We start from the raw sequence: 16,192 nt of genomic DNA, 5'->3' as shown, positions 1-16,192 counted from the left end.
ATGCGCCACTCCCCCTTCTCTCTCTTCAAATATCTATTAAAAATCTCTCTCTTAAAAAAAAAAAAACTCTCTCTTGTAAAAAAAAAAATCTCTCTCTTTAAAGATCTATTTATGTATTTTATGTATATGAGTGCTGTATTGCAAGTACTCCTTTATGCCAGAAGAGGGCATCAGATCCCACTATATGGTTGTAAACTACCGTATCATGTGGTTGCTGGGAATTGAACCTCTGGAAGAGCAGTCAGTGCTCTTAACCACTGAGCCATCTCTCCAGCCCCAGGACTTGCACGTTCTGAAAACCCTTCCTGAAGCCTCTTTTCCTGCAGGAGCTGGGATTTCTCTCCGCATTTAGTACTTGTTTAAGTTATACTTTATGTATTGTGGTGGAAGATGTGTGTGTGTGTGTGTGTGTGTGTGTGTGTGTGTAGTACGTGTGTGTGGATGGATGCATGCATGTGTGAAGACAGCTTGTTGAACGCAGGTGAGCCCAGGATTGAACTCAGGGATCTGACGTGGTGAGGCGATTGCCTTTACTGGCTGAGCCATCTCACCAATCCTGCACCCAGCTGTCTACGTGGCTGCTAGGGGTCCTCTTGCTTGCGTAGCAGGTACTTTACCCATTCCTTTGCTCCAATACTTATAACTTCTAAAAAGCACTGTCTAGCTGGAGAAAGAGCCACAGGAATTATATTCAGGTGGAATGGAGTCCGGCTCTGATGGGGACACAGCCTGAGCAGTCTTTGGCCTCATCTTTTCCTTTGGCCTGTAGGTGTCGCTGCCTGAGTAGGGAACTAGGTGACGTTTAAGTAGGAAGAAATCTCCAAGAGAGTAGGGAAGGCTCGGCTTTGTAGAACTTTCATTGTTCAATCAGGTCAAGACAAAAAGGACCTGATTTCACTACCCGCGATGATGTCGTACACCTTTAATCCCAGCACTTGGGAGGCAGAGGCAGGTGAATCTCTGGGAGTTCGAGGCCAGCCTGGTCTACAAGAGCTCGTTCTAAGACAGCTAGGACTGTTACACAGAGAAACCCTGTCACAAATTTTGGTCAGTATTGAACAGTAGAAAACCAACATTAATAATGACATATCCGTGGTAACCTTAAACAAAAACCCCTAGCTCAGCAGTTACAGATGCTTGCAGCCCTTCCTGAGGGCCTGCACTTGTTCTATAACTGCAGCTCCATGCCGTCTGACTCCCTCCTCTGGCCTCCAGGAGCTCCTGTGCACACGTGGTATACACACTCACACAAGCAAACATATATACACATAAACTTATTACAAACTGAGCCAAAGTGCAACCAACCTTGAAGAACCTGGTTGAGGAAATTCTTCATCATGTAGATGGCTGTGGTGTCCTCTGTCTTTATATAACTATCTGTGAACCAGCCATTCTCTGAAATCAAGATCCGAGGGTTGTCATATTCTAGCTTAATCCAGTTCAGCACCTGTCTTAAGTTGAGCGACACGTTTTGTCCCATTTTCACTGCGTTCACCATGTTCGAGGGCCTGAAATTGTTAGGCCCGAAAGAAAAGGCAAAGAAGTCAGCCGTGCCCCTCACCTCCTCCTTCTCTGCCTCAGAGAGCACGGGCATGCCGACCATCGTCCTCATGTACTCAGGGTAGTCGCCGTCCCCGTGGATGGGGTTGGCGAACCATCCCAGCACGGAAGCCATGGAGTGCTGGCAGTTGAGTACATCCTCCATGTTTTCTGTTCGGTTTGGTTCCATCCAGTGGGACCCCAAGGTAATGGACAGCCAGCCCTTCTGATGGGGGCGGAAGTTTTCGTCGTAGCTATGCCACGCCTTCGCATGAGCCTGGTGGGAAAGAAAACATCATCGGGTTTCACGGGGGCTGTGACACAGTTAGCAAATCCGGAACAGTTATTAACATGCGTGCATGTGTTTTCGTGCACACGCCAAGGCAAACATGCCCTGGTCAGAGAGGACAACCTTGGGGAGCTGGTTTTCTCCTTCCACGGTGCCGGTCTTGGAGAACAAATTCAAGCCATTAGGCTGGGCCGCAAGCTTATTTACCCGCTGAGCCGTTTGGACGGCCCCAACACCCAGCTTTTCCACGAGCTCTGGAAGTTAAATTTAGGTACTCGTGCTTGTGTGGCAGGCAGCTTGCTGACTGAGATATCCCCTCAGCCCTCCTTTTGGTCCTGCCGTAGACGTCCAGGACAGGGCAGGCTGCATAGTCTGTAAATGAGTAACAATAGAGTTCACGAAGGGATGGTGCGAGGGTTGAATTAACACTGTACATAACTTTAGAACCGCCAGACAGTGGTGGTGCACGCCTTTAATCCCAGCACTCGAGAGGCAGGTGGATTTCTGTGAGTTCGAGGCCAGCCTAGTCTATAAAAACTAGTTCCAGGACAGGCTCCAAAGCTACAGAGAAACCCTGTCTCGAAAAACAAAACAACAAAACAAAACAACAACAGCAAAAAGCTAATTGAAACTATTTTCTGGAGAACTTTCTAGAGGAAGCCATTTTGAGACATCACCTCAGCAATGGGTCCTTACTCACCATCCCGCCCCCTTCCTCTCTGTGTCTTCTTTCTTTCATTCTTTTTTTCCATTTTAAAAGATGTTATTTATTTATTATGTATACAGTTTCGTGCCTGCACACCAGAAGAGGGCCCCAGATCTCGTTACAGATGGTTGTGAGCCACTATGTGGTTGCTGGGAATTGAACTCAGGACCTCTGGGAGAGCAGCCCGTGCTCTTAACCTTTAAGCCATCACTCTTCTCTCTGAATTTTCATTGTAAGATCCTGGAATAATTTAGCACTTAAATGTTCAACTCATCCTGATGTCCTTTCTTCTGAGACTAGGTTGCACAATGGACCCCAGGCTAGACTCCAAACCACAATTCTCATATTTCAACCTATAAATACTGGGGTTATTTATAGGTGTGAACTGCCATAGGCAACTCCAGGGTTTAGTTTACTTTTTATTTATTTATTTATTTATTATTTATTTATTTTTGAGACAGAATCTCACTATGTAGCTTTGGCTGTCCCAGAACTCACTATGTAGACCATGCTGGTCTCAAATTCATAGAGATCTGCCTATCTCTGCCGCTCCTGGAATTAGTGGCTTGGGCCACCAAGCACAAGAATCTTTATGAATGTTTTTGTCTCAGATAAGGTCTTAAACTCTAACCTCCTGTCTTGCTTGCAGACTGAGGTCATAGTTTCTGCTAGGCCAGTGAAGACCAAGGCAGGCTGCTTTAAATGGTCTCGACTGCAGTCTCTGAAGTTCATATGTGTATCTGCCTTTTGTGTCTGGAAAATGCTGTGTCCTTACAATTGTCTACCATCTCTGACTCTTCCAACTTTCATGGCCCCTCTTCTGCATAGATCCGGGAGCCTTGAGTGTGTGTGTGTGTGTGTGTGTGTGTGTGTGTGTGTGTGTGTGTGATAAAGACATCCCTTTTAGGGCTGAGTACTCCAAAGTCTGTCACTTTCTACCTCATCCAGTTGCGGGTCTGTGCTGGTTACCGCGAACTCAGAGACTGTGACCAGCACAAGATGAAGCCAGAACAGAGTCTCATGATGGAGGAGGAGCGGGGACCAAAGTCCCATTCCAGTCAAGCAGCCATTTGTAAATAACAGATGCTGGGAGGAGGAAAGCCGTTTTCTTCTGTGGAGTCACAGTGGGTATACCAACCTCACTTTCATGCAAGTCCCGTGCTCAGAAGTTGGCCAAAACAATTTGAATTCCATGGTTTGTTTTGTTTTTATAGTGAATTTCTTTTTAGTTTTTGTTTTTTAAGAGAGAGAAAGAACAGAAATGATGTTGGGTGGGAGAGGGACCTGGGAGGAGTTGGGAGGTGGGAAAGAATATTAAAATATATTGTGTGAAACAATCAAAGAATGGTCTGAAGCCCCACCTTCCTGAGCGATTCGGAGGCTAGAATCTCTGAATCTCTGTGGAAAGTTCTTTTTTTTTTTTTTTTTTTTTTTTTTTTTGCTTTTTCAAGACAGGGTTTCTCTGTGGTTTTGGAGCTTGTCCTGGAACTAGCTCTTGTAGACCAGGCTGGTCTTGAACTCACAAAGATCCACCTGCCTCTACCTCCCAAGTGCTGGGATTAAAGGCGTGCGCCACCATCGCCCAGCCTTTTTTCTTGATTTTTTTTTTCTTTCTTTCTTTCTTTTTTTTTTCCTGTGGAAAGTTCTGAGGACTGCTTTCTTTATGGCTGTGAATGGTAGGCTCCAGAGGGGATGTCCTACCCTGATTGTGGTCACTTAGTATTTCGGCAATTCCGTACTTTCATACTTAGAACACACAGCAACTGTCAGTTCCCTTCAGAATTGTGCACCCCAGATGTGGACAGTAAGGAGAACACCGCACAAGTGTGAGAGCCGGGCCGTTGGTGAGCCAGCTCACTCACAGGATTGCCACCAGCACTGCAGGGAGAATGCGTGAACATGCTCCAAACAGGAATTAGCCAGAGTCAAGTGTGGGGGTGCACACCTGCAATCCCAGCACTTGGGAGGTAGAGGCAGGAGAATCAGCAGTTCAAGGTTCACCTGGGCTACACGTATGAAGGGGAGAACCAGCTCTTGAAAGGTATTTTCTGATCTTACATGTGCGTTGTAGCACTCACACCCCTCACATACACACACCTCTCCCCACTAAATAAAAAAGTGAAAGAGAAACTAACAGAAATTAACCAGCCTATCAGGGACGGACAGGGAAGCGAGTCTCTTTAAAAATAACCCTCTATTAACTAGGTGATTATAGGAAATGTGCCTTAAATTGTGTTAAAATCTCGGTTACATCAGCATTAAAATAGGAACCAGGGCAGCTTAGAAGGCAATAGTTTGCACTTTTGCCACGTGTTTGCAACCTGGATTTCTGGTACACACGTTGTCATAGCCCAAGGTGACCTTCGTGCTTCACCCAGTGTCTTACTCCCTCTCTGCTGTTTGTATAAGCTATCAAGGTATCTCAGATTATCTTTGCTCTGACTGCTGGCAAAGACGCGTCTCACTAGACAAAATGGGGGAGGCTCTCCAAGCAGTTCTTATGGTATGACTTGACTGTTTGTCAAATAACAGGGAAAAGTTTTGCCCCAAGATGGTCAATTTGACCCGAATCTTGCAGATGTTCAGATGGACGGTATGCAGGATCTGTTGCACGACGCAAAAGGGCTGCAGCCAGGACCCTTGCACAACCTCCTGTGGTTTTCCAAGGTTACCTTCTATTCTTGTCCAAGGCCATCTACCTTTGGAATGATTGATCGAAGAGTGTGTCAACCTTTGTTCTTTAGACTCAGTAGCTCGACAGGAACCTATCTGCCTTTTGTGTTAAAGCCAGCTCTTGGGACTCAGTACCCTTGAGAGACAGTAGGAATCCCAAAATCTCATCTATATTCAGGTCCCTCCCACGTCCAACAGGCTGATCTTTTTGATTTCTTCAGAAGTCTAGGTTGATAAATTCAATGGGCGGATAGAAAGAAATAAGATAATAAAACAGAGGTGTGTTAAGGGCCAGAATGCCATGGAGGGTTACTGGTGGGAAGGATGGTGAACCTGCCATCGTTTGAGGGCATTCGGGGACCCCTGTCCTTTGAAAAGTTACTCCACCTGTTGGGGGGAGTGGAATGGAGGAGATGGAGAATGGATGGTATGATCAGGATAGTTTGTTTACAGGCATGAAACCGAAGAAATAAAAGATATTCAAGTTTCCAGGGACAGACGAGATTGTGCATGCCTTTAATCCCAGATCTTGGGAAGCAGAGACAGGTGGATATTTGTGGGTTCAAGGCCAGCCTGGTCTGTGTAGAGAGTTCCAGGTGAGCCAGGCCTACATAGTGAAGCCCTATCTCAATAATAATAATAATAATAAAAGAAAAAATAGAAAGTCCATTTTCCAAATCTCTCAGATTTCAGTCACATGTTGGTTGAAATACCTTCATGAGGTTTGTAATTTTATTGATTATGAAAGCTATTTATTGAGTAGAGAACAAACTTAAAACTTAAAGTTTACTTTAAAATATCACAGTCACTACATGTGGGGACACACACCTATAATCTCAGCACTCTGGAAGCTTGAGGCAGGAGGATGAATGTAAGTTTGAGGCCAGTTTTGGCTGCATAGTGAGTTCAGGCCTGGCCTCACTATGTAGAGAGGTTCTTGCTCAAGAAATTAAGAAGCAAACAGAAAAATAAATGTCTCCATAACATAACAAAACATTTTCATGTTTTTGTGAAAACATTTAGAAGATATTTTAGTTTTTTTTTTTTTTGGTTTTTTTTTTTTTTGGTTTTTCGAGACAGGGTTTCTCTGTGGTTTTGGAGCCTGTCCTGGAACTAGCTCTTGTAGACCAGGCTGGTCTCGAACTCACAGAGATCCACCTGCCTCTGCCTCCCAAGTGCTGGGATTAAAGGCGTGCGCCACCACCGCCCGGCTTAGAAGATATTTTAATGCCACCTTTTAGAAGGTATTTCCCAGCTAACTTCAGTTTAAACATTTTCTGTGTTGTAGTCTCGATAATTATCTCAACACTTGAAAGTTCCGGATTTGAGGACATAGTACTTGCTTGGTCAGCTCTGTCTTTTGATAGACATCAGCTTGGTTTTCTTTTATACCTGTCGTAAGTAACTGACTTTGGGAATGCAGTTTTTAATTTATTCAAATTCTTTCCTGTCAGTGACAGGAACAGATTGACTTTTTTTGTTTGTTTGTTTGTTTTGAAACAGGGTTTCTCTGTGAAGCCAGGAACTGTCCAGGAACTCACTCTGTAGACCAAACTGGCTCCAGACTCACAGAGATCCGCCTGCCTCTGCCTCCCAAGTGCTGGGATTAAAGGTGTGAGCCACCAATGACCAGCTGACCATTTTTAGTATAAAAATTATGTTTATTGAAACTAGAGCGATGGCTCAAACGTTATGAGCACTGGCTGCTTTTCCAAAGGACTCAGGTTAATTGCCGGTACAATGTAGTGGTTCTCAGCCATGTATAACTCCAGTTCTAGGGGATCTGGACAGACAAGTGACATTTATTTATTTATTTGTGTGTGGGTTGTGTGTGTGCACAGGTGCCTAAGTGTGTGTGTGAACAATCACATGGGTCAGAAGACAACTTGCAGCTGCCCATGCTCTCTTTCCACCAAGTGGGTCCTGGGGATTGAACTCAGGTCACCAGGCTTGGCGGCAGATGCCTTTACTCACTGAGCCATCTCACCAGCCCTGGACAGCCTAATTCTTAGAACTGCTTCAAATATTTCCAAATCACTTCCCCGATTTTGCCACTGGTACGCGTGTTCTCTGATCATCTGCCACCAGACTTGGGCAGCTTTGTTTGCAGGGAAATTATCCTTGAGCATGATATGATCATGTCCTTCACTTACATCCTCACTGGGGAAATGACCCTGGTTTTGAACGCAAGAAATCTGGGTTCTGCTTCTGGCTCTGCTGTTACTGAGGTTTATGAGCTTGCCAAATCATGTCCCTCTCCGAGTCCTTAGTGGCTTCCCTTGTTGGAGTGAGCTGAAACTACCCCTTCCCCCGCAGGACTGTGGCAGAGAAGACAGAGGGCTGTAGATGCCCCGCAGTTGGTGAAAGCCTTGCCTAGAAACCCTCACTTCCATCTCACTGAACCGGAAGGTAGGCTGGTGACCGGGAAACCCCAGTGATTTTCCAGCCTTCACCCCCAATAGTACTGAGGTTACAGGCACCAGCACAGCCACGCCTGGCTTTTCACTTGGCGCTGGAATGCGAGCTCAGAATCTCATGCTTGCAAAGCAAGCGTTCTTGCCCCCTAGTCACCTCTCCGAAAGCCCGTGTGTGTCTACGGACTTTTTTTTTTTTTTAATTGTTCTTGTTTGTTTTGAGACAGGGTATCACTCTGAAGTCTTGGCTGGCCTGGAACTCGATTTGAGGACCATGCAGGCCTCTAACTCACAGAGATCTTCCTGCCTCTGCCCCCCTAGTGCTGGGATCAAAGCGTGTCCCACACTTACCCTAATGTGGAAGGTTTTTTTTTTTCTCCAACATTTCATCGTAAATGATCTAGTACATAGAGCGGTACTCCTCAAGTCATGTTTTCAAACCATTTGTTCCCATTTCTATGACTTGTAGTAATTTTTACTCTGGCTGGTGTATTCTTCATGTATGAGAGTGTTCAAAGCTGTTTAGACCAGACTGCAAAGTTATTCTATAATCATTTATAATTACATTTATCGAAACTCTTGTTAATCATTCACTGAAGTTTAACTTTTTCTACTCAGTAGTTAGAAAAAGTAAATATTATTCTCTTGAAGGTTTCAGACTGCCATTTTTAACTCTCTGAGTCTGTGACTCTTAGAAATAGCAGGGTGTTATGGTTGTAGAAACCATCTTTGGAAATTTTCCCCAAGCAGTTCTATCACTTATTTAAATTTGATTAGAAGTATCTCAAAGAATAATGAAGCCAGGCATGGAAACACAAACCCAAAATTCCAGCACTCGGGAGGCAGAGGCAGGAGGATTGGGGGTTGGAAGTCAGTCTCACCTTCATAGAGAAACCCTGTTTCAAACAATAAATGCGACAAAAGAAAATTTAAAAGGCTGGGGAATGGGGTGCTTGTAGCCAGTTTGCCTAGCTGAGTTCAATCCGTGGAAACCACACGGTGGAGGGGAAAAATGCCAGTCATTCTTTTTTTCTCTTCTCTTCCTTTTCCTTCCGTCCCTCTGTTCGTCCTTCCCTCCCCTCCTCGCCTTCTCTTCCTTTTCTTTTTTTTCTTTTATTTTTTGAGACAGGGTTTCTCCGTACCTTTTTTTTAAAATATTTATTTATTTATTATGTATACAATATTCTATCTGTGTGTATGTCTGCAGGCCAGAAGAGGGCACCAGACCTCATTACAGATGGTTGTGAGCCACCATGTGGTTGCCAGGAATTGAACTCAGGACCTTTGGAAGAGCAGGCAATGCTCTTAACCTCTGAGCCATCTCTCCAGCCCCTCTCTGTAGCTTTTTGGTTCCTGTCCTGGAACTAGCTCTTGTAGACCAGGCTGGCCTCAAATCACAGAGATCCGCCTGCCTCTGCCTCCCGAGTGCCGGGATTAAAGGCGTGTGCCACCACCGCCCGGCCTTCTCTTCCTTTTCTGATTTGAGGGTGGGGGAGCCTACAAGTCACAGCCCGAGCAGGAGGTCAGAGGGCAACCTTCAGTTCCTGTTCTCTCCTTCCACTGTGATCTGGGGATTGAACTCAGGTTGTCAGTCTTGAGGGCAAGTGTTTTTTGGCCACTAAGCCATCATGCTTCAAGATTACTATTTTAAGTTTGTCATGCTGGAGGTGGTAGCACACACCTTTAATCCCAGCACTCAGGAACAGGAGAATCTCCGTGAGTTTGAGGCCAGTATGCTCTACAAAGAGAGTTCCAGTACAGGCTCCAAAGTTATACAGAGAAACCCTGTCTCAAAACAAGAACAACAACAAAAAAAGGTGTCAGATTAGCATTTCCTACATTTTATTAAAATTAAATAAAGTTTAGCCTACAAACCACAATCCCAGAGAATTTAGACAACAATACGGACACTAAGAGAGACTTACATAACTATAATCTACATGGAAAGTAGAAAGTATAAAAAAGACAAGATCTGGCCGGGCGGTGGTGGCGCACGCCTTTAATCCCAGCACTTGGGAGGTAGAGGCAGGCGGATCTCTGTGAGTTCGAGACCAGCCTGGTCTACAAGAGCTAGTTCCAGGACAGGCTCCAAAACCACAGAGAAACCCTGTCTCGAAAAACAAAACAAAACAAAAAAAGGACAAGATCTCCTGAGTAAATTGGGAGCATGGGGACCTTGGGGGAGGGTTAAAAGGGGAAAGGGAGAGGGAGGGAGGGGAGCCGAAAAAAATGTAGAGCTCAATAAATACCATGGAGAAAAAATAAATAAATCAAGTGCATTTGGGGATGGTGGTGCACGCCCTTAATCTTAGTACTCTGGAGACAGAGGCAGAAGGATCTCTATGGGTTTCAGGCCTCCCAGAGCTACACACCAAGAATTTGTCTCAAAAGGATAAAAATTGTGTGTGTGTGTGTGTGTGTGTGTGTGTGTGTGTGATTATAATGTAAGACCTGTGGGGCTGGAGAGATGGCTCAGTGGTTAAGAGCATTACCTGCTCTTCCAAAGGTCCTGAGTTCAATTCCCAGCAACCACATGGTGGCTCACAACCATCTGTAATGAGATCTGGTACCCTCTTCTGGCCTGCAGGCATACATGCAGACAGGATATTGTACACATAATAAATAAATATTTAAAAAAAAAAGACCTGTGGCATTAAATAATTAAATGAATTATATTAACTAATTATAACTGTATTAACTAATTTGCTTGAAGTCTAAATAATATTGGTAGGGGTCTAATATCCCCTCAATGGGACACTAAAATTTTGAGCAAATACAATTAACATTATAAAGACAAATGAAAAATACTATTTTAAAATTATGTTAGGGCTAATCTTTTTTTTTTAAGGTTTATTATTTTGTATACAGTATTTTGCCTGCATGTTTGCCTGCACACCAGAAGAGGGCAACAGATCTTATTAGAGGTGGTTGTGAACTGCCATGTGATTGCTGGGAATTGAACTCAGGATCTCTAGGAAGAACACTAACTGCTCTTATTCTCTGAGCCATCTCTCCAGTCCCAGGGCTAATCTTTAACCCTAGCACTCAGGAGGCAGAGACAGGAGGATCTGTGAATCTGAGGCCAGCCTGATCTACATAGAGACTTCTAGGACAGCAAGGAATACAGCGAGAGACCCTGTCTCAAAAATAAAATGAAATATGTTATGACCAGAGAGAAGAAGACTCCGAGGCTAAGAGCACTGTCTGCTCTTGATTTCCAGCGCTTGCATGTAGGCTCATAACTGCGACTTGAGTTCCAGGGATTCTGACACCCTCTTCTGGCTTGTAAGCATATAAATAAATAAAAACATGTTAGCCATGGGCTAACTAGTTCATGGATCTGGTAGCTAAAAACATATTAGTCTTTTAGTTCCAATTGCAGCAAATCTTAATTTTGCCTGTATTAACAATATCGATCGTACAACTTTCCCAAAGGAGCTTTCGAAATTTTTTTTCCAAAAAAAATTTATTTCTTCCAATCTTTGAAGATTTACCTCGATATGTATAAGACCTCAAAAAGCCTCCCGTTGAAGTTGCCAAGACTGCTCAGTAGTTAAGAACACACTTACTGCACAACCAGGAGGACCTGAGTTTAGTCCCAGTGTGAAGGAGACGGCAACCTGGGTGTGGTCCACACAAGCACAGTGCTGTGGGGGCAGAGACAAGGACTGCTGGGCTTGCGGCTTCAGTGAGACCCCCTGCCTCAAAGGAATCAGGCACAAAGTGAAGAAAGGGGCACCCAAAAGCCTCCCCTGCCCTTCCCTTGGACACTAGTTGTAATTTTCAGGATACTGTTGGCGGGGCATTGGCTGGAAGACTGAGAGGTGACTTTTAATGTACGTTAGTGCATCTTAGAAACCTTCAGTCTTCTGACATTCCAGACAGAAGCTTGGGCAGTATGTGGGCCAAGGGACATGGATAAGCCATGGGATTCATTTCTCAACATTGTTTTGTGGTTTTAACACTAACTTTTGCTTAAGAATTCCGACAACACCTTAAAAACAAGCACTATAAAGACAGTTTCCTTTCCTTTTGCATTTTGAGACAAGATCTTAACATATCCTGCTGGTCTCCAACTCTGGAACCTCCTCAGATTTCCAGGTGCTGAGATTACAACCACTCCAGCTATTTTCTATTCTTTTTACTTTTATTTTTTAAGTTTTGACTACATCTTTAAGATTTATTGTGTGTGGGGATACCATTTGTCGCAGTGCACGCAGAAGACAGTTTGTAGGTGTTGACTCTCTCTTTCCACCCTGTGGAAAGTAGGGGGCTGAGCTCATGCTTTCAAGGTTAGAGACCCGCTAGGATTTTTAAGTATTTGCTGTCTTGTTTTATTTTTATTTATTTTTATTTTTTTAAAATATTTATTTATTATGTATACAATATTCTTTCTGCGTGTCTGCCTGAAGTCCAGAAGAGGGCACCAGACCTCATTACAGATGGTTGTGAGCCACCATGTGGTTGCTGGGAATTGAACTCAGAACCTTTGGAAGAGCAGGCAGTGCTCTTAACCGCTGAGCCATCTCTCCAGCCCTTATTTTTATTTTTGCTTGTGAAAATCATGAACACAAAAGTAGAAGAGCATGGCCGGGCAGTGGTGGTGCACGTCTTTAATCCCAGCACTCGGGAGGCAGAGGCAGGCGGATCTCTGTGAGTTCGAGGCCAGCCGGGTCTACAAGAGCTAGTTCCAGGACAGGCTCCACAGCTACAGAGAAACCCTGTCGTGAGAAACAAAGAACAAAACAAGCGAAATAGGAGAGCATGATGAACGCTCATTGACACTTGGCTTTTACAACTCGGGCTATTTTTAAAAGCTTTTTTTGGGGGGTGGGGGATGCTGAGACTCAAACCCAGACAGAGCCTTGTTCACTTGAAATTTTTTTTTTTTTTTTTGGTTTTTCGAGACAGGGTTTCTCTGTAGCTTTGGTGCCCGTCCCGGAACTAGCTCTTGTAGACCAGGCTGGCCTCGAACTCCCAGAGATCCGCCTGCCTCTGCCTCCCGAGTGCTGGGATTAAAGGCGTGCGCCACCACCACACGGCTTCACTTGAAAAATGTTAAGGTTTATTTTCTTTGTACTTATGTGTATGTGTCTGCTTGTGTGTGAGCATGTCATATGTGTGTGGGGAGGCCAGAAGAGGGCGTGGGGTCCAACTGGAGTCACAGGGAGCTGTAGCTTCCGCACTCAGTCCTCTGCAGAGCAGTGTGTGCTCTGAGCCACACAGCAACCTCTCCAGCCCCTCTGCGGGAGTTGTGCCTTACTTTGTTTATTTGTTTGCCTTTAAAAACTTTATTTATTTGACTTTTTGAGACAGGGTCTCATGGAGCTCAAGCTAACTTTGCAGCAATTAATCTTGAACTCTTGATCCTCCTGCCTCTAGTTCCTAAGTGCCAAGATTACAGGCATATCCCACCACACATACAAATAAAAAGCTTATGGCATGGTGGTGCTTGTCTTTAACTCAAGCACTGGGGAGGCAGAGGCAGTTGGTCTCTGTGATTTCAAGGCTGGTCTGCTCTACAAAGTGAGTTCCTCATAGCCAAGGCCACATGATAAAACTTGTCTCAGCTGGGCGGTGGTGGCACACGCCTTTAATCCCAGCACTCAGGCAGGTTGATATCTGTGAGTTCGAGGCCAGCCTGGTCTACAAGAGCTAGATCCTGTCTTGAAAAGCCAAAAAACAAAATACAAAAAAACCCACCAAAAAACAAAAAACAAAACAAACAGAACCCCCTGTCTCAACCCTAAAACAAAATAAAAATAAAAAAATTTTAAAAATTTGAAAAAGAAAATGATTTTACTTTTTTTTTTTTTTTTTTTTTTTTTTTTTGGTTTTTCGAGACAGGGTTTCTCTGTGGTTTTGGAGCCTGTCCTGGAACTAGCTCTTGTAGATCAGGCTGGTCTCGAACTCACAGAGATCCGCCTGCCTCTGCCTCCCAAGTGCTGGGATTAAAGGCGTGCGCCACCACTGCCCGGCTAAGAAAATGATTTTAAAAAGGTCTATTTATTTCTTTGCCATATACCTAACATTTGCCCAGCGTTATGTGAGCTTCTCCAACTAATGATGCAAAGAAATGGTTGGACAAAGTCCTCAAAGAGGTGGAAAACAAGGAGAAAAAATAGACTTATCCCAAGCTCAGGATAAGCTTGTGAGGGCTTGACCTAGAGTGGAGTTTCCCAACATCTCGTGCCCTGACGCCTCTTTCACAGTGTGAAGCAATCCCTTAAATCCCTAAGGAATGTCAGAAAGCATGTCAGCATTTGTGTGGCATACAAAAAAGTGTTGACATAGGTTGTGTTTGATAGAAAACCATGTTACTGAAGACTGTAGCACAAAGTTCGTTTACAATAAATTCAGGGTCAGTGAGCTAACTCAGTGGGGGAAAGGGCTTGTTGTGAAGGCTCGTGGTGTGAGTTGGATCTAGAGAACCACAGAGCAGGAGAAAACTAATTCTCCTAGTGGACCACTGACGTTTACACTTGAGTCACTGCACGTGAGCAGCCCCATCCCCAACACACACACACAGTACAATTTTTTTCTTTTTTCAAGTCAGTGTCTTGTAGTCCAGACTGACCACTTAATATTTTTAAACTAATTTATTTTTATTTTATGCACATTGGTATTTTGTCATGGGTGTCAGGTTCCGGAATTAAAGACTGTTGTGAGCTGCCACATGGGTACTGGGAATTGAACTCAGGTCCCTGGAAGAACAACCAGTGCTCTTAACTACTGAGTCATCTCTCCAGCCCTTCTTCTTCTTTTTTTTTTTTTTTGGAGACAAGGTCTCTCTACGTAGCTCTAGCTGTCCTGGGTATCACTAAGTAGATGTGACTGGTTCTGAACTCACAAAGAACCATCTAACTTTGTCTCTCAAGTGCTGAAATTAAGGGTGTGTGCTACCATGTCTAGCATACACAATAAATTTTAAAAATTAAAAATAATGTAAGCCAGGCAGTGGTGGCGCAAGCCTGTAATGCCAGCATTCAGGAGGCAGAGGCAGGCAGATCTCTGAGTTCAAGGCCAGCCTGGTCTACAGAGCGAGTTCTAGGATGGACTCCAAAGCTACAGAGAAGAGCTGCCTCAAAAACAAAAACAAACAAACAAAACAAAAACAAAAAGTAAAGCGAAACAAAACAAAAAACAAAAAGAAAGAAAAGTAAATTTAAAAACAAAATATTAGTGGACTAAATTATCAATAATTTAAATGCGGATGAAAGGACCAGACATTAGTTTATGCGTTAAATCCTGCGTTTAGTCAATAATGCAAATGCAAACACTGGCATTTCCTAACTAATAAACAACACACATCATTTAAATTATTTTACTTGAGTAAGAGAAAGCATTTTTGTGGCATATTTTAAAATGGCATAACAAGGCGAATCTCTGGGAGTTCGAGACCAGCCTGGTCTACAAGAGCTAGTTCCAGGACAGGCTCCAAAACCACAGAGAAACCCTGTCTCGAAAAAGCAAAAAAAATAAAAAAATAAAATAAAATGGCATAACATGTTTGGTTAAAGAAGTAAATGCACGCTAAAATGCTGTGTAAAATTTATGTATTCAAGCCAGGCGATGGTGGCACACGCCTTTAATCCCAGCACTCGGGAGGCAGAGGCAGGCGGATCTCTGTGAGTTCGAGACCAGCCTGGTCTACAGAGCTAGTTCCAGGACAGACTCCAAAACCACAGAGAAACCCTGTCTCGAAAAACCAAAAAAAAAAAAAAAAAAAATTTATGTATTCATATTCAGTGATATTTTCTTTTCTTTTTGTATTTTTTTAGTTTTTTGAGACAGGATTTCTCTGTGTGTAGCCTGGCTATCCTGGAACTCATTCTGTATACCAGGCTGGCCTCAAACTCAGAGATCCACCTGCTCCTGCCTCCCAAGTGTTGGGATAAAAGGCATGTGCCACCATCATCTGGTTTATATCAGCTTTTAAAACCATTAGTTAGGATTTATTTTTTTTAATTCTATGTATTTGTGTGTCTTTGTGCAAGTGCATGTGAGCACAGGTGCCCTCACTGTTCGGAAGAGGCCATTGGCTCGCCTAGAGCTGGAGTTACAGGCAATTGAGAGTCACTTGTCATGGGTGCTAGGCGCTGAGCCCAGCTTCTTTGCAAGAGCAATGTGTGCTGTCAGCCATCTGTCCAGCCCCTCCTGAAAACATTTCTTTAAGGATGGTGTCTTCCTAGCAAACGAGTTAACTTTGCAGTTAGATGTGCATTTTAGAGGTCCAGAGAAGATCTCCTGGAAGCTGTGTTGTAAGATCACAGCCGTCTTTCCACCCTTCGACTGAGCCATGTTTCATCTGAACGCTTGTCCAGTATAGATAGAAGTCACTGGTTTTTGAGAAGTGGAGGAAAGGGAAGGACTCTTGACTGCTGTGGGACATTTGGCAATGGTCTAGGGACACTTGGGCTGTCACAAGCCTGAAGCAGGGCTGGTTCAGGCTGAGGAATTAGAAGGGGTGGGGAGATCCAGGGCTGTTGATGAACATCGTAGAATACGCAGGATAATCCATCGCAACAGAAAATTGCCAAGCCCCAAATGTCAATAGCTCTGGGGTCGAGA

The 16,192-nt window shown here is 44.1% G+C and overlaps 1 protein-coding gene across 1 annotated transcript in view; it reads right to left on the bottom strand.

Moving 5' to 3' along the window:
- Klb (klotho beta) overlaps positions 1–16,192 on the bottom strand; it is a 35,713-nt gene that overhangs the window by 13,625 nt on the left and 5,896 nt on the right. Inside the window, exon 2 of the mRNA XM_057773145.1 lies at positions 1,306–1,816. Coding sequence (XP_057629128.1) covers positions 1,306–1,816 — 511 coding nt within the window. The remainder of the gene's footprint in view (positions 1–1,305; positions 1,817–16,192) is intronic.

Source organism: Chionomys nivalis, chromosome 6 (assembly GCF_950005125.1).
Source record: "Chionomys nivalis chromosome 6, mChiNiv1.1, whole genome shotgun sequence".
NCBI lineage: Eukaryota > Metazoa > Chordata > Mammalia > Rodentia > Cricetidae > Chionomys > Chionomys nivalis.
Note: the sequence above shows the minus strand (reverse complement) of the source record. Positions and strands in the feature narration are given on the sequence as shown.